General features: G+C 39.6%; 1 protein-coding gene across 2 annotated transcripts in view; it reads right to left on the bottom strand.

Moving 5' to 3' along the window:
* Positions 1–18812, bottom strand: part of GNPAT (glyceronephosphate O-acyltransferase) — a 38223-nt gene that overhangs the window by 9572 nt on the left and 9839 nt on the right. Inside the window, exons 2-11 of one of the 2 annotated variants that reach the window (XM_044420840.1) lie at positions 16945–17136; positions 15728–15904; positions 10119–10248; positions 8445–8572; positions 8068–8143; positions 7759–7910; positions 6930–7060; positions 5417–5640; positions 2224–2469; positions 1092–1171 (exon numbers count right to left, since the gene is read on the bottom strand). In XM_044420840.1, coding sequence (XP_044276775.1) covers positions 1092–1171; positions 2224–2469; positions 5417–5640; positions 6930–7060; positions 7759–7910; positions 8068–8143; positions 8445–8572; positions 10119–10248; positions 15728–15904; positions 16945–17136 — 1536 coding nt within the window. The remainder of the gene's footprint in view (positions 1–1091; positions 1172–2223; positions 2470–5416; positions 5641–6929; positions 7061–7758; positions 7911–8067; positions 8144–8444; positions 8573–10118; positions 10249–15727; positions 15905–16944; positions 17137–18812) is intronic. The other variant, XM_044420850.1, reaches the window with a different exon arrangement.

Here is an 18812-nt window from a genome sequence, read left to right as displayed (position 1 = left end):
CAAAATCGAGTGGGGACAGAATTTTCACATAGGAGTTTGAGTCATGCTGCCTCTGTTCCTAAGAGGATTTATTGGACATTACTTTGTCATCTATTTTGTTCCAGAAGGCCTGGACTGTATAGCTGGCAGGAATGTTGCATTATTAAGAGCCAGGTGATGCATATAATTCTCAGTTTAATTAAAGGGAGTGTTTCATTGCAAGCAAAGAAGATACAGAAATGCCAACCTAATAGACATGCCACCAACTAGCCAGCTAACTAGAGGGGGATACCTTTCAATTGACAAATTAAATGAACAGGTGGGAGAAGTTATTCAATACTGAAATGTCCTCACCTATCAGTTCAATGAGATCAAAACACAAGATGAACTACTCCAAATACTCTTGAAGACTCGTTTTCTTATTATTCTGTGATACCTCCAAGTGCCAGCTGAATATAAATTCAATCAGGAGGCAAGTGCACCTTCTATACGGATCCTGAGTCCAGCCTCTGACCAAAGAAAACTTTTCCATTCTGTGTGAAAACCTATAATCTCCCTGCAGTTCAGGTAGTGGCTGTTGGTTCTTTGTGCATGGGTATACCTAACAGTGCCTTCAGTTCCTTATTTGGAAATGATGATTTCTCAAATCATTATTTTTATCACTATTAGCAAGGCCTATCAGTCCTGACTGCTGTATTATTCTTTGCTGCAATGTTTGTACATTTTCAAAAATAAAATTTAGAAAGGTTTGGGGTAATTTTTTTCTTGGGGGGGGGAGTGGGAAGAGAAGATGCCACCTTCTTCAAATTATCTTTCTGTTTCAGTGTGTTAACTAGCTCAGAACCTCTAATACAAGAAGCTCCCTCACCCCACAAAAATTGTTAAAGGTTCTTGGGTTTTGTTTATATTTTCTACCCATTAAAATATACTTTTTAAAAAGATTTCCAAATACATTACTGTAAATTGGAACAGTTAAGTTACTTAACAAACATGATTAGCTATTAGTCCCCAAGATCCTATTCCTCCTTTCTAGTGGGTACTCTTGACACTAATGAAATCTACTAGCAATTCCTACAGATATTAAAAGATCAGGAACACCCAGAAAACTTTACCTTCAGGGGAATTCCAGGTAAGATGATAAACTCATCAGAAAAAACATCAAGCCAGAAAGTAAAATTGCCATAGACTTCATCTGGAAAAAAATTGTTTAATAATTCATTAACAAGACCTTTCTTCAAAATCTTTTTCTCTTAAAATATGAAGTCTGCAAGATGCTATTTGTTTAAAAGATCAATGTATTTCAATTGATGATGGAAAAATTGAACATGTACACATTAGTGCTGGAATCACTTGAAAATGGCAGGCACAATTCATCAGAAGCTCTTCATCCATAAACTCTGCTGTAATAAAATGGAGTTCCACACAAGCACAACTGCTGCTGATGGTTTGTGGTTAACCTCAGTGAAGAATTATGCAATAAAACCAGCCAATATGAGCACCTTCCTCTTTGACAAACAGCTACTGCAGAATTTCTATTTGCTAAACGAAGTCTGAAATCCGATTCATAGCTGGACTAACGAACATTAGAAGTAATCAAGTCTGCAGCCTAAATTAGTTAGGACACAGGAAGGGAACCTACTAAAGCACCAGGGGCTACTGGCATCTTCATCATGAACTGCCAGTTCATGTAAGCATCCTATTTTATTTATCCTAAACTAGTTTGCATGCATAACAGGATACTCAATTAGCATACTGAACTTTTTAACTTAATAACTTGTCCCCTTCTAACCTAGTTCAACTAGGGAGATGAGGAAAGGAGGAAGAACACAGCTGTTCACATGACATGACAGTCCACCTATGATGAGGCAGCAACACATGAAGGATTTCTGTGGCCACCATTTTAAACATGCCACCTGAGGCCTATTGACACTGCATCTCATCTCAACACAGGTTTGTTAAATGAGCCTACAATGAGCTCCACTGAACCCAGAGATACACTCTAAATCCAGCTCATAGATAGATTTGCATGCACAAATGACTCTTTATATGCTTTTGCATTTGGTAGCTCATCCAGGCTTCTCCCAGTCTCACCATGTGTAGAAACTGAAGGCCAAGGAATGAGAGAACAGAATCAAAGTTTCCACACATGTTATTTCTACTTAGGAAATAACAAAGCTGAACAAGGGAAGGAATATATGGTTTAATTTTCAGATGTGCAATGATTCAGGAAAAAAGCAAATTTACCTTTTCTGGAAGAATGTGTCCTTTCCACTGCAAGGGCTACTAGGGCTGGTCGCACAAAGAGATTAAGCAGTTGGTTCCTGTATGACCCACACAGGAGTATAGAAAGGGCTTGTTTAAAGACTATCTCCTCTGAAGCAGTAGGTCCTATTTCTTTGACACAGAGAACCACTTGTCCATTGACAAAGCTGGTAATATTAGAGTGTAGAGCAAGGGCAGATCTTACTGCTTTGTTGGCACAGAGATTATCTAGTAAAAAGAAAAATAAATAAGAACAATAAGAAAATCTATAAATAAAATATATCAAACATTTCTTTCTCTTTTCATAGAATCAAAGAACAGTAAAGTTGGAAGGGGCCAGAAGGACATCAGGTCCAACCCCCTGCCATTGCAGGATCCTAAGTTATACCGTCCCATTCAGATGACTGTTCACTTTCTGAATGTTTCCACTGAGGGATTGATGTCAGACTAACTGGTCTATAGTTTCCCAGGTTCATCTTTTTTTCTTTCTTATAGATAGGGAAAACAGTAGCCCTTCTCCAGTCATCTGCCACTTCCCGTGTCCTCCATTAATTCTCAAAGATGACAGAGAGTTCTGAGAGTTTTAGCTTCCTTTATTATTGAGAATTCAGGTAAGGCATTGTCACTTTCCCCCAGAATTCTTGTAGTTGATACTTTGTCCACTATGTCTTCCTGTTGGTTAGAATGAGAACAAGTAAAGCCATACTTCTTTTTCTTCTTTCTGCTGGAGGAAGTTATCAGCAACACATTAGGAATCACTCAGAAGGTTCATGTTTGGCAGAATTTGACTCCAAATAGGTGTCAGGGGAATTGAAGTCCCCCATAGTGACAACATGCCTCCTTGAAATACTGGCAATGCATTTTTTTGAAAACTTCATCTTTATCCTCTCTTTGATTGGGGAGATGATAATAAAGTCCAACTACTATGTTCCTTTTATTCCTTTTTCTGTTTATATTAATCCAGATACACTTGATGGGATTACTAGTCCCTTCCTGTATTTCTTCACAGAGATACGTTTCTTTAGCATAACGCACAATTACACCTCCTTTTTGAGATTTAATAAGATCTCAGGTTATATCCTGCAACAGGTTATATTCTGCAATTTTTGAATTCCATTCATAGGAGCCATTCTACCAAGTTTCAGTTATGCCTATCAGGTCATATTTACCCGCGTGCATTAAGAGTTCAAGTTCATGTTGTTCATTTCCCACACTTTGGGCAATAGTGTATGGCCACATGCATTATTCCCTGAATTCTTTCCTACATTTTTGGGAGACGCTTTAGGCTCAGCTAGATTTCTTTCACTGTTGCAGTGAATAATCCTTTGTCAGATGATGTTGCCCCAAGATGTACAACATTCTATCCTGTAGAACTCAGTATAAAGCCCTCCTGATAGATTTCTTCAAATACATCCTTTCCTTTCTTGCAAGGTATAATCTACCGCTTGGCAGCAGTCTATCTTCCAGGAAGTTTAGCCCGTGGTTCCAGAATCCAAATCTCTCATGGCTGCACCATCATCATAGCCAGGAATTATTTTGGCAAACTTTTCCTGTTTCATGAACTGGAAAGATTGAGAAGAAAACTATCTGGATCCCAATGTTCTTAATCTTTTCTCTCAAGTTTTCAAGTCTGATGTACTTTCCGTACAACTCCTACTGGCAGTGCCATTAGTTTCCACATATATGAGAAGGAAGGGATGTGTGTAAGTGAGTTGTGTATCAGTAGACTGTATGAGCATTGGTAATATTCGTTATATCTTTGATCTTTGTTTCAGGGAGATAGAACATCCAATGATTCCAAGGGTCTTCCTGACATTCATGTTTTTTCATATCGCACCACTGGAAATCAACAACCACTCCTCTCCATTTTCAAGCTTTGTTTTTTTTTTTTTTTTTGCCTTTTTTGCAGTGAGAATATCAAGTAAAGGTATCTCACAAGAGAGTTGAATGGTTTCAAATACTGATGGGCAGAATCTGACATTCTGATTCACAATGGGCTATGCCTTTCTAAACCTATTTGGCAAATCTCATGAAAAGCTAAACTTTCTCTTGTGAATTCTCAAAAAGAAAAAAGAAGCTCAGAAGGAACCCCTTTCATTTCACCACACTTTCCCAGACTTACACAGTTGTTGAGCAGGAAGAGGAAGAAAAACAACAGCCACAAGAATTAGCAAATGCTTTCCCTAAAGTTTCCAACTGTGTAAAATAAAGGCTTCAGAACATACTTGGATCCTCTGATGCTAATGAAGAATCTGGGAATTGTCACTTTTTATTCCTGTATTCCCTGTATTCCTCAGGGCTGACACTGGCGATGCTAGAACAGCCTGGAAGCAGACCTTGGCTGCTGTCCCCTCCTACTCCTTCCACAACTTGACATGTTTAGGAAAGCATAGGGAGGATGAAAGTTGACAGATCATTATAAATGGATGAAGAAAATGGAAGACGGGTTATGCTAATCTTGTAACAATACAAGAATCTCTAAGGTTAGAATAATATATTCCCATCTGTCTTAAGCAAGTGCAAATCTATGCTTAGTTTAGACCTCAGTAGTTAACACAAGTATCCTTGTGAGTCAATTTTAAATTTTTAGTAACTGTATCCCCCACTGTAGTGCCCTCCAGATGGTTGGGCTAAAACTCCTGTCACTGGAGTGCATTCAACTAGCAAAGGCTGCTGTAACATTTATTACTTTAGCCTTTATGAACCTTTATGTAGTAAACAATCAATGGGTCATGAGAATGACAAATTGCAGGGGTTTCGGTTTTCTATTTATTATTCCAGGTCAGATTTGCCTTTCCTGGAACTGACTCATTCCAGTCCCTCACCTGTTTGGCTGCTAGGAGAGGCAGAAGCAGACCTCCATTACATCTCTTTACCTGATAATATTAACGTCTGAACTCAGGTGGGATAAGTTCCCTCAATGACAGGGTCCTAATGAGGCCACAAGTCACTTACAAAAGATTGTAAGAATGTGTTCTTATGCCCACAATGAACTATAATTATATAATCCCATCCTGTGCTCATGCATTACTTTAGAAGAATCAGAGATGTTTGGGGGCTGTAAAAGGAAATTGTACAGCAGGAGCTTTAGCCTCTATAGTCCTAAAACAAGTGCAAGGAACGACAAGTTACACTGCCCCCAGGAAATGAATGATATACAATATTCAAAGCATACCAGGCCAGTCAAGGAATCCTCCAAATGTCTGAGTTAAACCTTTCAGCCAAAGTGTCTTTTCCACCAGAAGTTCAAAATCAATGGCTGGTAAATTCTGGAGCAGGATAGCAGCAATCAATATCCATGGACTCAGCACCATGTTTTCTATTTGGAGGAGCTCCATTTTGTAAGCTACCTCGCTGACAAATTCTTGGATTTCCTCAGATGGCTTTTGGGGAATGTGTCTAACAGAAAACATCCAGAGTAGTGGCATTAAAAGTGAGCATCTGGCATTTTGGTCAGTTTTGCTTGCTCCCTTGAACCCACCTGAGAGTTCTCCTTTTTTTGGCAGAGAAACTTCTTGCCATTCCAGAGCAGCTCAGTTGCTAGCCAAGCCAATTGTCCTATGCATTGTTTAGTAAGTTAAGGGTTAAATAGAGCACTCCTTCTAACTTCAAAATGGATTTTGTGGCATTTCCATTTTGGGAGCAAATATTTCACAGGTGAAAATGTTAGCGTATATTAAAGATTACACACATGCATGTGCATGCACACATTTTAAATAATAGAAATATGGGGAATGCTTGTAGGATAAAGTGCCCAAAATTTGACTCTTTAAACCAATACTGAAACATGACCCTTACTGGAGAGGTATTTCCAATTCACACCTGACAACTTCAGTTGAAAAATTTGGGTTGGATCCAGACTTGCAGTCTGTGAAATGAAAAGCTCTTTCTGTTGGCAGAAGGAAACAGATTCCAGCAGAGGCTCCCCATAGCAGGACAAAAGAGAGCTAGGCAGCAATCCTAGGAAAGTTGAAGATTTCTTTGCATTTGGAAGCAAGCTAGCCTGATTCATATCTCCTAAACTAATGTGTGGATCAAAATACACTTCATTCCAATTTCACATGTCTCTCAATTCTGGGGTAAAAGGCTTTATCATAATACTTACAAATTTTCATGTGGATCATGAAGAAGAAACAAGAGGGAATAGACTTATGAACACATATGAAATGGATACAGATGGGAAAAAAGTACCGTATTTTTTGCTCTTTAAGATGCACATTTTCCCCCCTCAAAAGTAAGGGGAAATGTCTGTGCGTCTTATAGAGCGAATATGTGTGTGCAGTAAGTCTGTCAGATGTGCAGCCCATGGGGAAGTAATGGGGAATGTGCCTGTGATTATGTGCCCATTTGATTCAGAATTTTTTTTTCTTGTTTTCCTCCTCTAAAAACTAGGTGCGCCTTATGGTCAGGCGCGTCTTATAGAGCGAAAAATACGGTAATTCCTTGAGTGTAAATGACTGTATCCACCACAACGGACAAGCCACTGCTTTGCTTTGTTATGCTGAAGCACCCCTTTAACAATGAGATCTAGCCAATGTTGAAGGCAGGAGAGGGGGTCCAATGAATTGATTGGTCTGACTGCTCTGACAGTAATTACTGGATATGGCATATAAAGGGAAAACCACATCCAGCATATTGTGATCATGCCAATCTTGCTCATAAGCCAGAAAAGGCACACATTTTAATACCTTGGAACCAGGTTGAATGGACATATATTGATTCTCCCAGCTGCCAAGGTTCTGAGTGATACAGGTTGTCCAAAGAACACATGTACACTTCCAAAATCTTCACTCAAAATTTTCCTGGCTTTCAAGAGTCCCTATGGAGTAAAAGTTAAAAAGTAACTGAGCAGTGGGGATATATGTATATATGTAACATTTATTATTTTATCCTAATTACTACAGCATAACTTCTGTAGTTCTCAGTTTTAATCTATTCATCCTCACAACATTCCCATGCAGTATGTTACTATTGTTTCAATTTTCTAGTAGAGAAACTGAGGCAGACATGGAGGCTGCATTTGCCTTTCCATTATGAAAATCAGCAGTGGCAAGACTAGAGCTTGCATACTCTCTCCAATCTTCTTTTCTGGCACCTCTAGGAAGAGATCAGAAGTTTCTGCTTCTATTTTAGATTAATCACAGTTCAGGGTATTGCCCAAACCCATAACTGTGAATAATCTTAACTACAGTAAGTTGAAAAAAGCCAACTTCATAAACTATTTTATGAAGCAGATGAGTAATTTATTTGCTTGTTTTTAGCAGATTTAGATGTCATGTCAATTTAGTTAATTTAAAATGGAAGCAAAAACTTCCAATTTCTTCTGTACAACTGCAGTGAAGGAGAAGGGGAAGGAACCCAGAGCCTAAGGCTCACTTGGGCTTGCTCTCATAATGCAAAATCATGGCTTAGCATTATACCTGAGCAAGGCTACAATGAATTTCTGGAAAAGCAGGGTTTTGAACCCAGAGAAATATCCAACATTCAAGTCATGCCAATTCGAGCTTGCTTCCTTACCGATGTAGATTCTTTTGGTTTAGGGACTCCCAGAAGTTCATGTGCATAAAGTGATTCTTCCAGTACCCTTTCATAACTGATACTGATTGGTACAAGGTAAATGTCAAACAACTCCCTTTTAAAGAAGGGATCCATCACAATATTGAGGAGACCTATAAGAAGAAAAGAATCTGTATCTTAAAATTAATGCATAATCTTCATGTAAAAATTAAATGAACTGCTTTTACAGTTTGTGATACATATTGCTCACTTCCTACCTCACATAAATCACATAATTCTACAAAGGGTCTAACTTTTTGATCAACATACCAAATTTTGGAGTCAAAGTCTTTGCAGTGCGACTTCTTGTCCCTTCAAGATAAAACTCAACAGGAGCATACCCACCCTTCAGGACAAAACATACTGAGAGTTAACAATCAGCAAAATCAAATGAGTTATATTATTCATTCATTCATTTAAAATGAATAACCTGAGTTTATTTTGTACTTTTCAAGTAGCACCTGCAAAAGACAAAAAGCAAGAACCAAATAATCCAATGACAAGCAAAACAAGTTGTTAAATTAATCAAATGCAAACATGAATGATAAGGCTCCAATTGATAAGACACGTGTACATAAATTTGCAATGCCACTATACTCAGTCTTGAAATTCAACATAAAATTCCAGGCAATTTGAAATTTATTTACCTTTAGCATAGTTTTTACATATTCAGCAAACACTGCCCAGTAGAGTTTGTTTCCACCAAAAGTACGTCGCATAAAAAAGGCACCTGATTTTCGTAACAGTTCACCAACAATTTTCATTCCAAGGAAATCTAGGAAGATCATGCAGAGTAACAAAGTCAATCAATGTCTAGAAAATAAGATCTAATTCAGCAAGTAGCTTGGAAGCCAGCACAGACTTAGGGAGCAAATTCCAAAAATATTTAACCATGAATACCAACAAATTATATCAAGATGCCATATTTTGAACATAGACGAGCTGTTCACATGACAGACTTCAGTATGGGCAAGGTGTGTGGTACCTCCATTTTGAATATGTAATCCTTACCCAGGGTTGTCATGTCATGTGAACCTGGCGAATAGAAATTAAGTTAGGGTTAAACAACTCATAGCCTGTTTGAGGGTTTTGCAACGACCGGTTAACCTGTGCAACAGCCACAATCACTGGGTACATGCAATGCGGCAAATCTCAAGCAAGGACTGCATATACAATGATACCTGCAGGCATTTGGCTCAGTATTTGTTAAACAACCACAATGAGCTGCAGCATGTTGTCTCAACCCAGTCATGCTAGACTATTAATTAAAATTATGCTCCATTTTAATTTTGGCAAGCTGCCTTTAAGAGAATTTGGATTCAGTCCTATCTGTAGTTGCTCAGAAGCCTCTAAACCAAAAAGCTTTTGAATATCCAATGCAGAGGTGAAGTCTGTGTTTGGCCCTTTAGTTGAGGCACTTCAGAGGGAGAGCAAAGGAGACTAGAGCACGGCCAGGATGCCATGTATCCCACTGGCGCCAGGTCCTTCCCCTACCCGTTTTCTTTACCAACTCTCCAAGGCTGATTTTCCCACCTTGACAAAGAAGCTGTTGGCCAAGCCAACAGTGAGAAGGGGAGTGGGAACTGAGAAACACAGATTTTCAGCTCTAAGGTTGCAGCTCTCTTTGTGACCTTGGACTGGGGATTCAATGTATCCTGTGCCCCACACTCCCAATGCTGCCTAGGAGCCACAGGGTCACTCTTCTGATTAATGTTTAAAGCCTGCTCTGTGTAAAAGGCTGCCATCATGAAGATCTGAATGGGCAGTCCCCATATGGGCAATATCATTGGCAGGCTCCAACAAAGCAATCCAGTAGTTTTTGAAGATGGGTAACTTTCCCCTCATAGAATGAGCTCAAGAGGGTCTTCCATTCAGTTGTCTTGAAATGTTGTTCAAACATTTTACAGCTCCCCCACTATACAAAACCGCATGACAGGTTGCATGCACACAAAGACAATGAACATACCAAAAAGGCCTCAATTTTATTTATAACAGGCTGATCCAAGGCCCTAACTCAGCTTATACTAACATAATATTCACTCTTACACTTGTCAGAATTGTGTAATTTTATGTTTTAAAATTTTATGATCTATAACTAACTGCACAGGCTGGATAAATATATGATTGAGAGTTGAATGGGTTGGATGGGAAAGTGGTAGACAGAGACTTTTGTTCATTGTAAATGTGCTTAAATCAGGAGTTGCTTGCTAAATCTTTAGAACCTTGGCTTATTTTTTTCCTATATACCCCTTTTTTCTTTCTATTGTAGGTTCAGAAAACAAATAAAAAGATTGAAAAAAAAGATTTTTTTGTAATTTTACCGATTCCTGCAGCAATGACAGGCAAAGCCAAGTCATAGGTGTATAGCACATAAGATAACAAGAGAAAATCCATGTAGCTTCGATGACTGGGTAGCAGGACAACTGGATATTCCTGTATTGCCTGTTGTAACTAAAAAAAAAGAACAAAATGCTATTTATAGCTGCAAAATTTGAGGACTCTGAGTTCCCTTAAAAATATTTTAGTTATACACTAATATCTCCTTTGCAGTTTTCAGGTTTTTTCCTCCCGCAGAATATAAATGAAAATATATATTCAGAAATTTGTAAATAAATTCATGCTTCATTGTATTTAAATCCATATGTTGAAAGCACAGTGGCTGAAGGTATGATGGCAGTCTAGATCACAACGTTTGTCTTTCTTTTTCTAATTTAAATTATGTGTATGCTACTCAGTCTTAGTGTAACTTACTTCTTTACTATCAGATTCCTCCAAAATGGCTCGAGCTCAGAGCTGGGATGCCTTACACATTTCTCTCAGCGGCTGTGAAATTGAAGCCCAACCAGTCCGGAGAAACAGACCTCTGGGACCCTGATGCACAGCAAGTGGCAGCCCACCGTGGCTTAATTTACCACCAGGGCTGCTTGCACCATGCCAGGCTTCTGCAGGCCCCATTTTCGCATGGCACCCAAGTTACCATGGCTTGTCACGTTGCGCAAAGCCAGGCAGCAGGGCTTTTTGAAGAGTCAGACAACACTCAATAACCCTGAAGCGAGCCATGGGTCATACGGAAGTTGTCTGACCCTCAAACAACCTCTGCTGTCTGGTTCTGAATGACATGCAAGGCAAGGCAACAAGGCAGATACCTCCAGGCAACATGCAAATGTGCTACTCAAGAGTGCTTGGTGCAATGTGATAACCCCCACAAGTAAGTTAAGCAATGGCAGGCTTGTCATGCTGTGCAAGCTGAGTTCATACAGAAGCACCTTTGTTCTTAGCTTTTCTTCCAGAAACAGTAATAATTAACACTATGATCTTTTCTCTGAGTTGAAACAATGAAGCAGTAGAATGACTGACCAAGGTAACACCTCAGGCAAGGCCTCTGTTCTCTTGGTACTACAGAAGCACAATACAACATAGTGACACAAGGAAAAGCAAGCTGAAGTTTGATTCAAATATGCTGGAAATATCTGCCCACATTCCTAGATTTTTGCTCATGTCAGTAAAATAACTTGGGGGAAAGAGAAAATGGGTTGAAAACTCAAGAGGAGGAGGAAACAAAGAATAATTAGCAAGTTTTATTTTAGTGCACCTCTGCTGCTTGCTTTAAAGGCATATCTTTGCCCCATCTCTTTTAAACATGATATTGAATGTTAAACCATTATGTACTGATTTAATTATAACTGAAAGGGGCAAGGCTAAACCAAGGAGCCCTCTCAAAAGGCAAACCTGATATTTGAAACAGAGTACACTCACATTCAAAACAAGATGGATCCTCCCTTCCGGAACTAGGGAACATGCCACCCACAGTACCTCGCTTATTATGGTTGCTTTCCATTTATTGGCCCTCACACAGCCCATACAAAACTCTGACAACTTCAGATAACTGCCCCACCCGATTTCAACAACATCAAGAGACAGAGCTATGTACTAATGACACAGCCTCACACCTCATTACTCTGAATGACCTCTCCCAGTAGCTTCAGATGGATGTCATCAAAACAAGACCAGTAGCAAATAGTGACAATGAACTATTATTATCTGACCAGGATAAAATAAAGAGAAGTTAGAAACAATATGGGGAAGAGAAGAGATAAAAAGATGACCAACTCCTTCCAAGAGAAATCCTATGAAAAAGAACCTGCAATATTGGAAAACGAAATAAAAGCTGCTCTGAAAGCACTTGGAAGGAATAAAACATCCACAGCAGACAGAGTACCAACAGAGTAATTGCAAGCCATAGAGACTCAACTGGTCCAAGAATTTCACATATAGAGGATGAAATGCCTGACATTCAAGCATGGTTCAGAAAGAAAGAGACCCTTGAGATCATATCACCAATATACATTGCGTATTGGAGGGCATCAAAGAATTTCAGAAGATCAGAGTGTGCTTTATTGACTATAGCAAAGACTTTAACTGTGTGAATCATGCGAAGCTATGGATAATGTTGAAAGAAATGGTGTGCCTCTGCATTTGATTGTTCTGGTGCATAACTTGGATTGTGGGCAGGAAGAAACTATTAGGAAAGAAAATGGTGAAACAGAATGGTTTCCTTTAGGCAAAGCCATCAGGCATGTGTGTATTTTATCTCCCCATCTGTTTCACCTGGACAAAGGAACGCTCGATTAGGATCAGAGGAAGGAGGAGTAGAAACTGACAGAAGATACATCACTAAATTAAGATATGCAGATAATACCATATTACTGGCAGAAAGTCACAATGAAATGAAGCAACCCTTGATGAAAGTGGAAGAAGAAAGCACAAAAGCAGGCCTGCAGCTGAACATGAAGAAAACAAAGAACATGAAGAAAACAAAAATCATGACTACAGCACAACTTTATTGTTGACAATGAAGAATTCAAACTTGTGAGAAATATTGCGTACCTTGGCTCAATCATCAGTTAAAAGGGAAACTTCAGCCAAGAAATCAAAGATGACTGAAACTTGGAAGGAGAACAAGGAACAAACTAGAAAAGAACATCAAGTATAAGGATCCCAATCATTATTAATGGATGTGAAAGCAGACAGCAGTGATGAAAGCAGACAGAAAGGAAATTGGTGCATCTGAAACATGGTACTAGAGGAGAGTTTTGTGAATTCCCTTAACTGTCAGAAACAAGAACAAGTGGATTCTAGATTAAACCAAGTCAGGACTTTTCCTGGAAGCAAAAACGATGAAACTGAAGCTGTTATATTTTCAGCACTTCATGAGAATGCAAGACTGACTGAAGAAGACAAAAACGCTAGGGAAAGTTTAAAGCAATAGCAAAAGAAAAGCAAATATGAGTTGAATCAATTCCATAAAGGAAGTCATAGCCTTGAGTTTACAAAAACCGAGGAGGACTATCAAGGGCAGGAACTTTGGAGGGTGGTAATTCATAGGGTTGTCATAAGTTGGAGATGACTTGAAGGCATACCACAATAGCAACAAAATGTTTGTTAGGAGGAAAATACAATTATTTGCTTGGAAATTGAAGTTGAAATTCCTAAGCAAGTATAAATTCAACAACTGTTGAAAGTATTTGTTAAGCTGATTTTTTGGTTGCTTTTTCATTTTATGATAGTGTTACACAGCAAGTTGCAAAAGCAAGGCCTGGAAAGTCAGACCTTTACAAGTTTAAAGACGCACCTAAATATGTTTACAGAGAAGTACATTCCAAAAATGAATTTACCCTCTAGTATTTATTTATCAATTAAATGTATAGACAGCACCTACAGCCCTGTTAGAGCTCTCTGGGCAGTGTACATTTCCTTAAAACCAACAATAACATAAATAATTCCATAAAATACTACAATACAACAATATGGACAGAGTATAGCAGCTTAAAACATCAATTTAAAATTTCACAAAACAGAAGTGACAATGGAAATCAATTATGAAAACATCTGGAAAAATAAAACAGTCTTCAAATAGCACCAAAATGCTAGTAAAGGTGGACTTTTTTGGGGACTTCTAGTAAAGGTGGACATCAGGTGGACTTCTTTGGGGAGCCTATTCCAGAGGTGAGATGCAACCACTGAGAAGGCCTGCCTTCTATTTACTATCCCTCTCACCTCTTTGGAGAATGATTCTTTGAGAAGGGCCTCTGACTCAGATACATATGGGAAAAGGCAGTCCTTCAGGTATCCTAGTCCCAAGCTGCTTAGGGCTTTAAATGTCAAAACAAGCACTTTAAATTGGGCCTGGATCTCAACTGGTAGTCAAAGCAGATGGTATAAGATTGGTGTGATGTGGGCATGTAGACTAGCTTTTGCAGCAACTGTGCATCTTATTCTGAACCATGTTCAGACCATCATCAAAGGCAGCCCCATGTAGAGGGTAGTCCAATCAGGATGTCATCAGAGCATGGGTAACTATGGCCAGGCTCTGTCTCTCCAGGTAGGGCTGGAGTTGGTATCATCAGCCGTAGCTGAAGGAAGCCACTCTTTGCTATTGAGTCCATCTGAGACTCAAGTGATACTTCTGGGTCCAGGAGTACCCCCAAGCTACAGACCCTCTCCTTTGGAGGGGGCGGTGTGACTCCATCCAGGAAAGGTTGACCGCCCATCTTTCCTGGATTGAGTTTCAGTTTATTGGCCTTCATCCAGTCCATTACTGAGTTCAGGCACTTGTTCAAAACAAATACTGCTTCACCTGCCGACATCTGCTGCTGACGTCTCAGCCCAAAACGCCAGAGGACCTCTCCCAGTGGTTTCATATAGTTATTAAAAATCATGGGGCATAGTATAGTGCTCTGTGGAACTCCATGGCATAAACACTATGGTGCAGAGCAACTATCCCCACAAGCATCAACTTCTGACACGGTCAGCCATGTAAGAGCAGAACCACTATAAAGCAGTGCCTCCAACTCCCAACCCAGCCAGCCTGTCTAGAAGGGCAGCACGGCTAATGGTGGTAAAGGCATAGGACTGTAGCCTTACCTAGAAGTAGCACCCATGAATTTTGGTGAAACTCACTTCCAAGGAAGTGAGCTTAGAATTGCATAAATCTGATGACATGCACAACGGTCTACAGGAATAAATTTTCTTTAAAACTGTTAACTTGTAGTTATTTTGCAGTTTGTTCCAATCCCACATTAACATCTGTTTATATCTGTACATAAAAATAATGACTACAAGAACCGTTTTTCCCACATTTCCTTGTATTTGTAGCTCTCTAGGTGAGTTTGCACAACATGACAACCCACCCTGTTAATGTGCTATGCAGTGTGGGTTGCTTGTAAAACAACCCATGGTGCACCCAACAAATGACTAAGTTCTCCCCTTAGGAAGATATCAGCCGATATTTTAGTGTCCCTTATGGCTGATCTCTTTTTCTGGAGCCAAAAAAAACATAGCAGTTACTTCAAAATGCTGACAGTAGCAGCAGCCCAGGCAAGATAGTGGCAAAGGAGTTGCAAGGGGGTTTTGTTGTTTTTGCCAACTGACTTGCTAGCTGATCTCCATAAATCACACTGAAATTGCTCCTCTATGTTCAGATGACATAGCAATCCACTATGAGTTGAACAACCCCTGGTAGACCAAGCCATGGGTTTTCAGGGTGGCTTGTTGCCCCAACACAAACTACCCTGAGAGAAACACTCTAGGTTTGGACAACATGGCAACCCATGATGGTTCCTGTGTTCCGTGAACCTAGTCAGAATCTTCATGGATGCTTTTCTCTCTGGGCACTTTTGCCAATATCCTGAGATGAAGATCTACAATAGCCTCCAACTGCCCAGTGATTGCCTCAATAGTGGGACAATTACCTGACTGTGGGTAGCTTCACAATCCAAGAGCTCAGCAAGATCTGTTGGGGAACAGCTGGCATTTCAAACTGCAAAGGCTGTCACTCAATTTCTACAATCACTATGCTCACAAAAATTCACCCCGATTGTGTTTGCATGTAACCCTAGTTGTTTCTGCAAATGGTCATGTGCATACTTACTTTCTGCATACCATCTTCATTCACAAAGATGCTTCTCAAAAGACATTTAAATATTTTGCTCAGTGTGAAAGCAAAAAACCTTATAGCTCCCATATGCATGCCATGTCCCATCTCATCCAGAATTTCTACTGCTTCTTCTTGTATGACATCAGGTGATTCTCCTGTCTCTTTTGATAGCTACAAATGAATAATAGCAGTAGTGAATAAAAACATTTTGATGACTTTTTAAGAACACAGAAGAGCCATGCTGATTCAGACCTACGGCTATCTAGTCCAGCATTTTGCTCACACAATGGCCTGTGGGATGCTCACAAGTAGGACATGAGAGAAACAGCACCCTTTCACTCATGTTCTCGAGCAACCAGCATTATAGTGGCTGCCATTTACTTTTTTCAGATGATCAGGGTTCTAGTATGATGAGAAAAAAACACTTTTCTATGTATACTTTCTCCATACCTTGCATAACCTCATACACCTCTATCATATGCCCTCTTTATTCACAGCTTTTCTGAACTAAATCCACCAAACACTGTAAACTTTGCCCATATGGGACTGACTCCAGCCCATGGTAATTTCGGTTACCCTTTTCTACACTTTTTGAGCTCTACAATACACATGTGGGGTAAATATATACCCCACATATACAATCTACAATACAATACACTATGCCAGTGTGGTGCAGCGTTTAGAGTGTTGGATCACTGCTCGGCCTTTTGGCTAAGGTCAAGTGTTTACAGTGTTGGATTGAAGACCTGGGAGATCCAGGTTCTACTCCCCATTTGGCCATAACACTCACTAGGTGACTTTGGCTGCCAGTACAGTGCACTTAATCTCAGCCTAACCCACCTCACAGGTTTACTGTGAGGCTAAAAATGGAGTGGAGGAGATGTAAACCATCTTGGGTTTCTTGCAAGAGGAAAAAAGTTGGGAAATAAATATGATATAATAATTTTTAACTACAGAAAACAAGCAAAAGGCAAATCCAACAGGTCTCCCTCAACTGGAAAGCCCCTCCCTAGTGAACTGCCAAGCAGAGAATAGGAAATAACATCAACAATTATTTCATGGGAGGAACCTCTAATACAAATCCTGGGGAAACAAAGGGAAAACCTAATCACTGGAAAAGAGTTATTTTACATTAGGCAGTAAACAAGAGTCCTGCTGATGTTTCAAATATATTAACTATTGAAGGAAGATCAGACCAAAGTTTCACTCACCTGTTTGATGACATACTGAACATGCTCAGATTGTAGGACTATAGTTTTAATGGCACTTGGCTTGCAGGGAGAAAGTTCTTTATAAACAACAGGAGTGTAGCATTTCATTGCATATCTGACATCACTGGACTGCCGCCTCTCCTCCAAGATATCTTCAAAGTCATCTTTCTTCTTTGATGTGAGATTTTTCTGCTGGGAACATCATCAATAAAACATTAGCTGTTGGCTACACAAACACATCACTCCAAACCAGGAATTCTGACTTTTTCAACTATAACGTGCTTAAGCAGATTATTGTTACATGCTCCTGCTTTACCACTCCCACCAACACATACACAGAGCAGGCAGAGATAGTTTGGTTTATATCCAAACTCAGGATTATAGTTTATTGCACCAAAGAAGTAATACACCAAGAACAAATCCCAGTTCAAAGCTGTCCTGGAACATCATCCTGTTTGGCTGTAATAAGACACAATGGGGTCGGGGGGACATAACAGCAAGCTATCTGTGCCTGGTTGATTTATGTGCACATGGGAGGAACGAAGCAATAAGAAACAGGGTGCATGTAACAGCACATCGTACATGCACATTGTGGTTTATTACGTCAAGAATCCGAGCTTAAAATAACATGCAAACATGGCCAATCTCAGTGCAATCTCAAGCGTACCTACTCAAATTGAAGTCCTATTAAGTTCAATAGGATTTACCCTCAGGTAAGTGAAGTACAGGAATTTAGTCTTAAACTGCTTTCTTAGGCTTTTTAGCATTATCTCTGCTGTCATGTAATACTTTTGTAAGTATTTGCTTAGCTTTATTTGCTTTATTTGCCTGGGTATTTCAAATCAATAGGTATGCTGCCAACCATTCTCCCCGTTTTTCTTTCATTAAATAAGATTGTAAAATGAGATTGAGATGACAAAACTTTAAAAATTTTCCTTGTAAAACCATTAACGCTGGGGCATATTTCCAGGTTCAGGTGTTTATTAAAGCTTGGGAATTCTTGTTCCTTTATAAGTTGGTTAAGCATTGATCTCTGACTTCAATTGTTTTTATATCTAAGGAATTTATAAAGGTATCTATAGCTGAGGGAACTATAGCTACTGTTAGGGACATGGGTCCCAAGTGCAACAGTTGCAAAGACCTCCAACTGCACCCACAAAGCTCTACCTTTAATATTGAATTCTTAATTTTAAAGAACTTCAAAAACAGTAGGGTGCCAACTTCTACCTATTCTTTAACCTGCTGCTGATCAGCTGTTTGGGAAAAGAAGGAAAAAGTTGCTTCCCGGGCCCACCCAATCTTTCCTTCACATTGGCCCACCCAAACTTTTCTTCTGTGATCTCTCCTCTCTCTCCACTCCCAGCATCTAGCCTTGCTACTTCTCTCACTGAAACCTTTCCCCACTATGTTTCCCTTCTCCAGCCTTAAACGTCCTCTTTTTCTCCCTTCCTAGTCCCAACCTTGCTTTTTCTCTCACTCCCCCTTCATCCTACTATCTCTCTCCCTTCTCTCCTCCTTCCCCCAGCCACTAGAGTCACTATTATTTCTTCGCCAACAACCTGTACTGACTGGTTCTTATTATTTGACTAGCCACATCCTTCAAGGGAGATATTTTGTAGTGGTGCCCACAGCAGTTTCTTAAATTTCCAAATTTTCCCATGGGAACTGCTGGATTAGGGTGTTCCAATGTGTGGAGTGGTATAGAATTCCACTAGGGTTTTGCTAATAACCATGGGATTGATTGTTATTGCTCCAATTTTTGTTGATTGCTGTTCTAGCATGCCTTTGTTTGAGGGTCATAGCCTTTGAGGGTCACTTTATTCACTTGTTACCAAATAATAATTATGGTATATGTAGATTAGAGCAGT

This window comes from Varanus komodoensis, unplaced genomic scaffold (genome assembly GCF_004798865.1).
Source record: "Varanus komodoensis strain SLA01 unplaced genomic scaffold, ASM479886v1 scaffold1, whole genome shotgun sequence".
NCBI lineage: Eukaryota > Metazoa > Chordata > Lepidosauria > Squamata > Varanidae > Varanus > Varanus komodoensis.
Note: the sequence above shows the minus strand (reverse complement) of the source record. Positions and strands in the feature narration are given on the sequence as shown.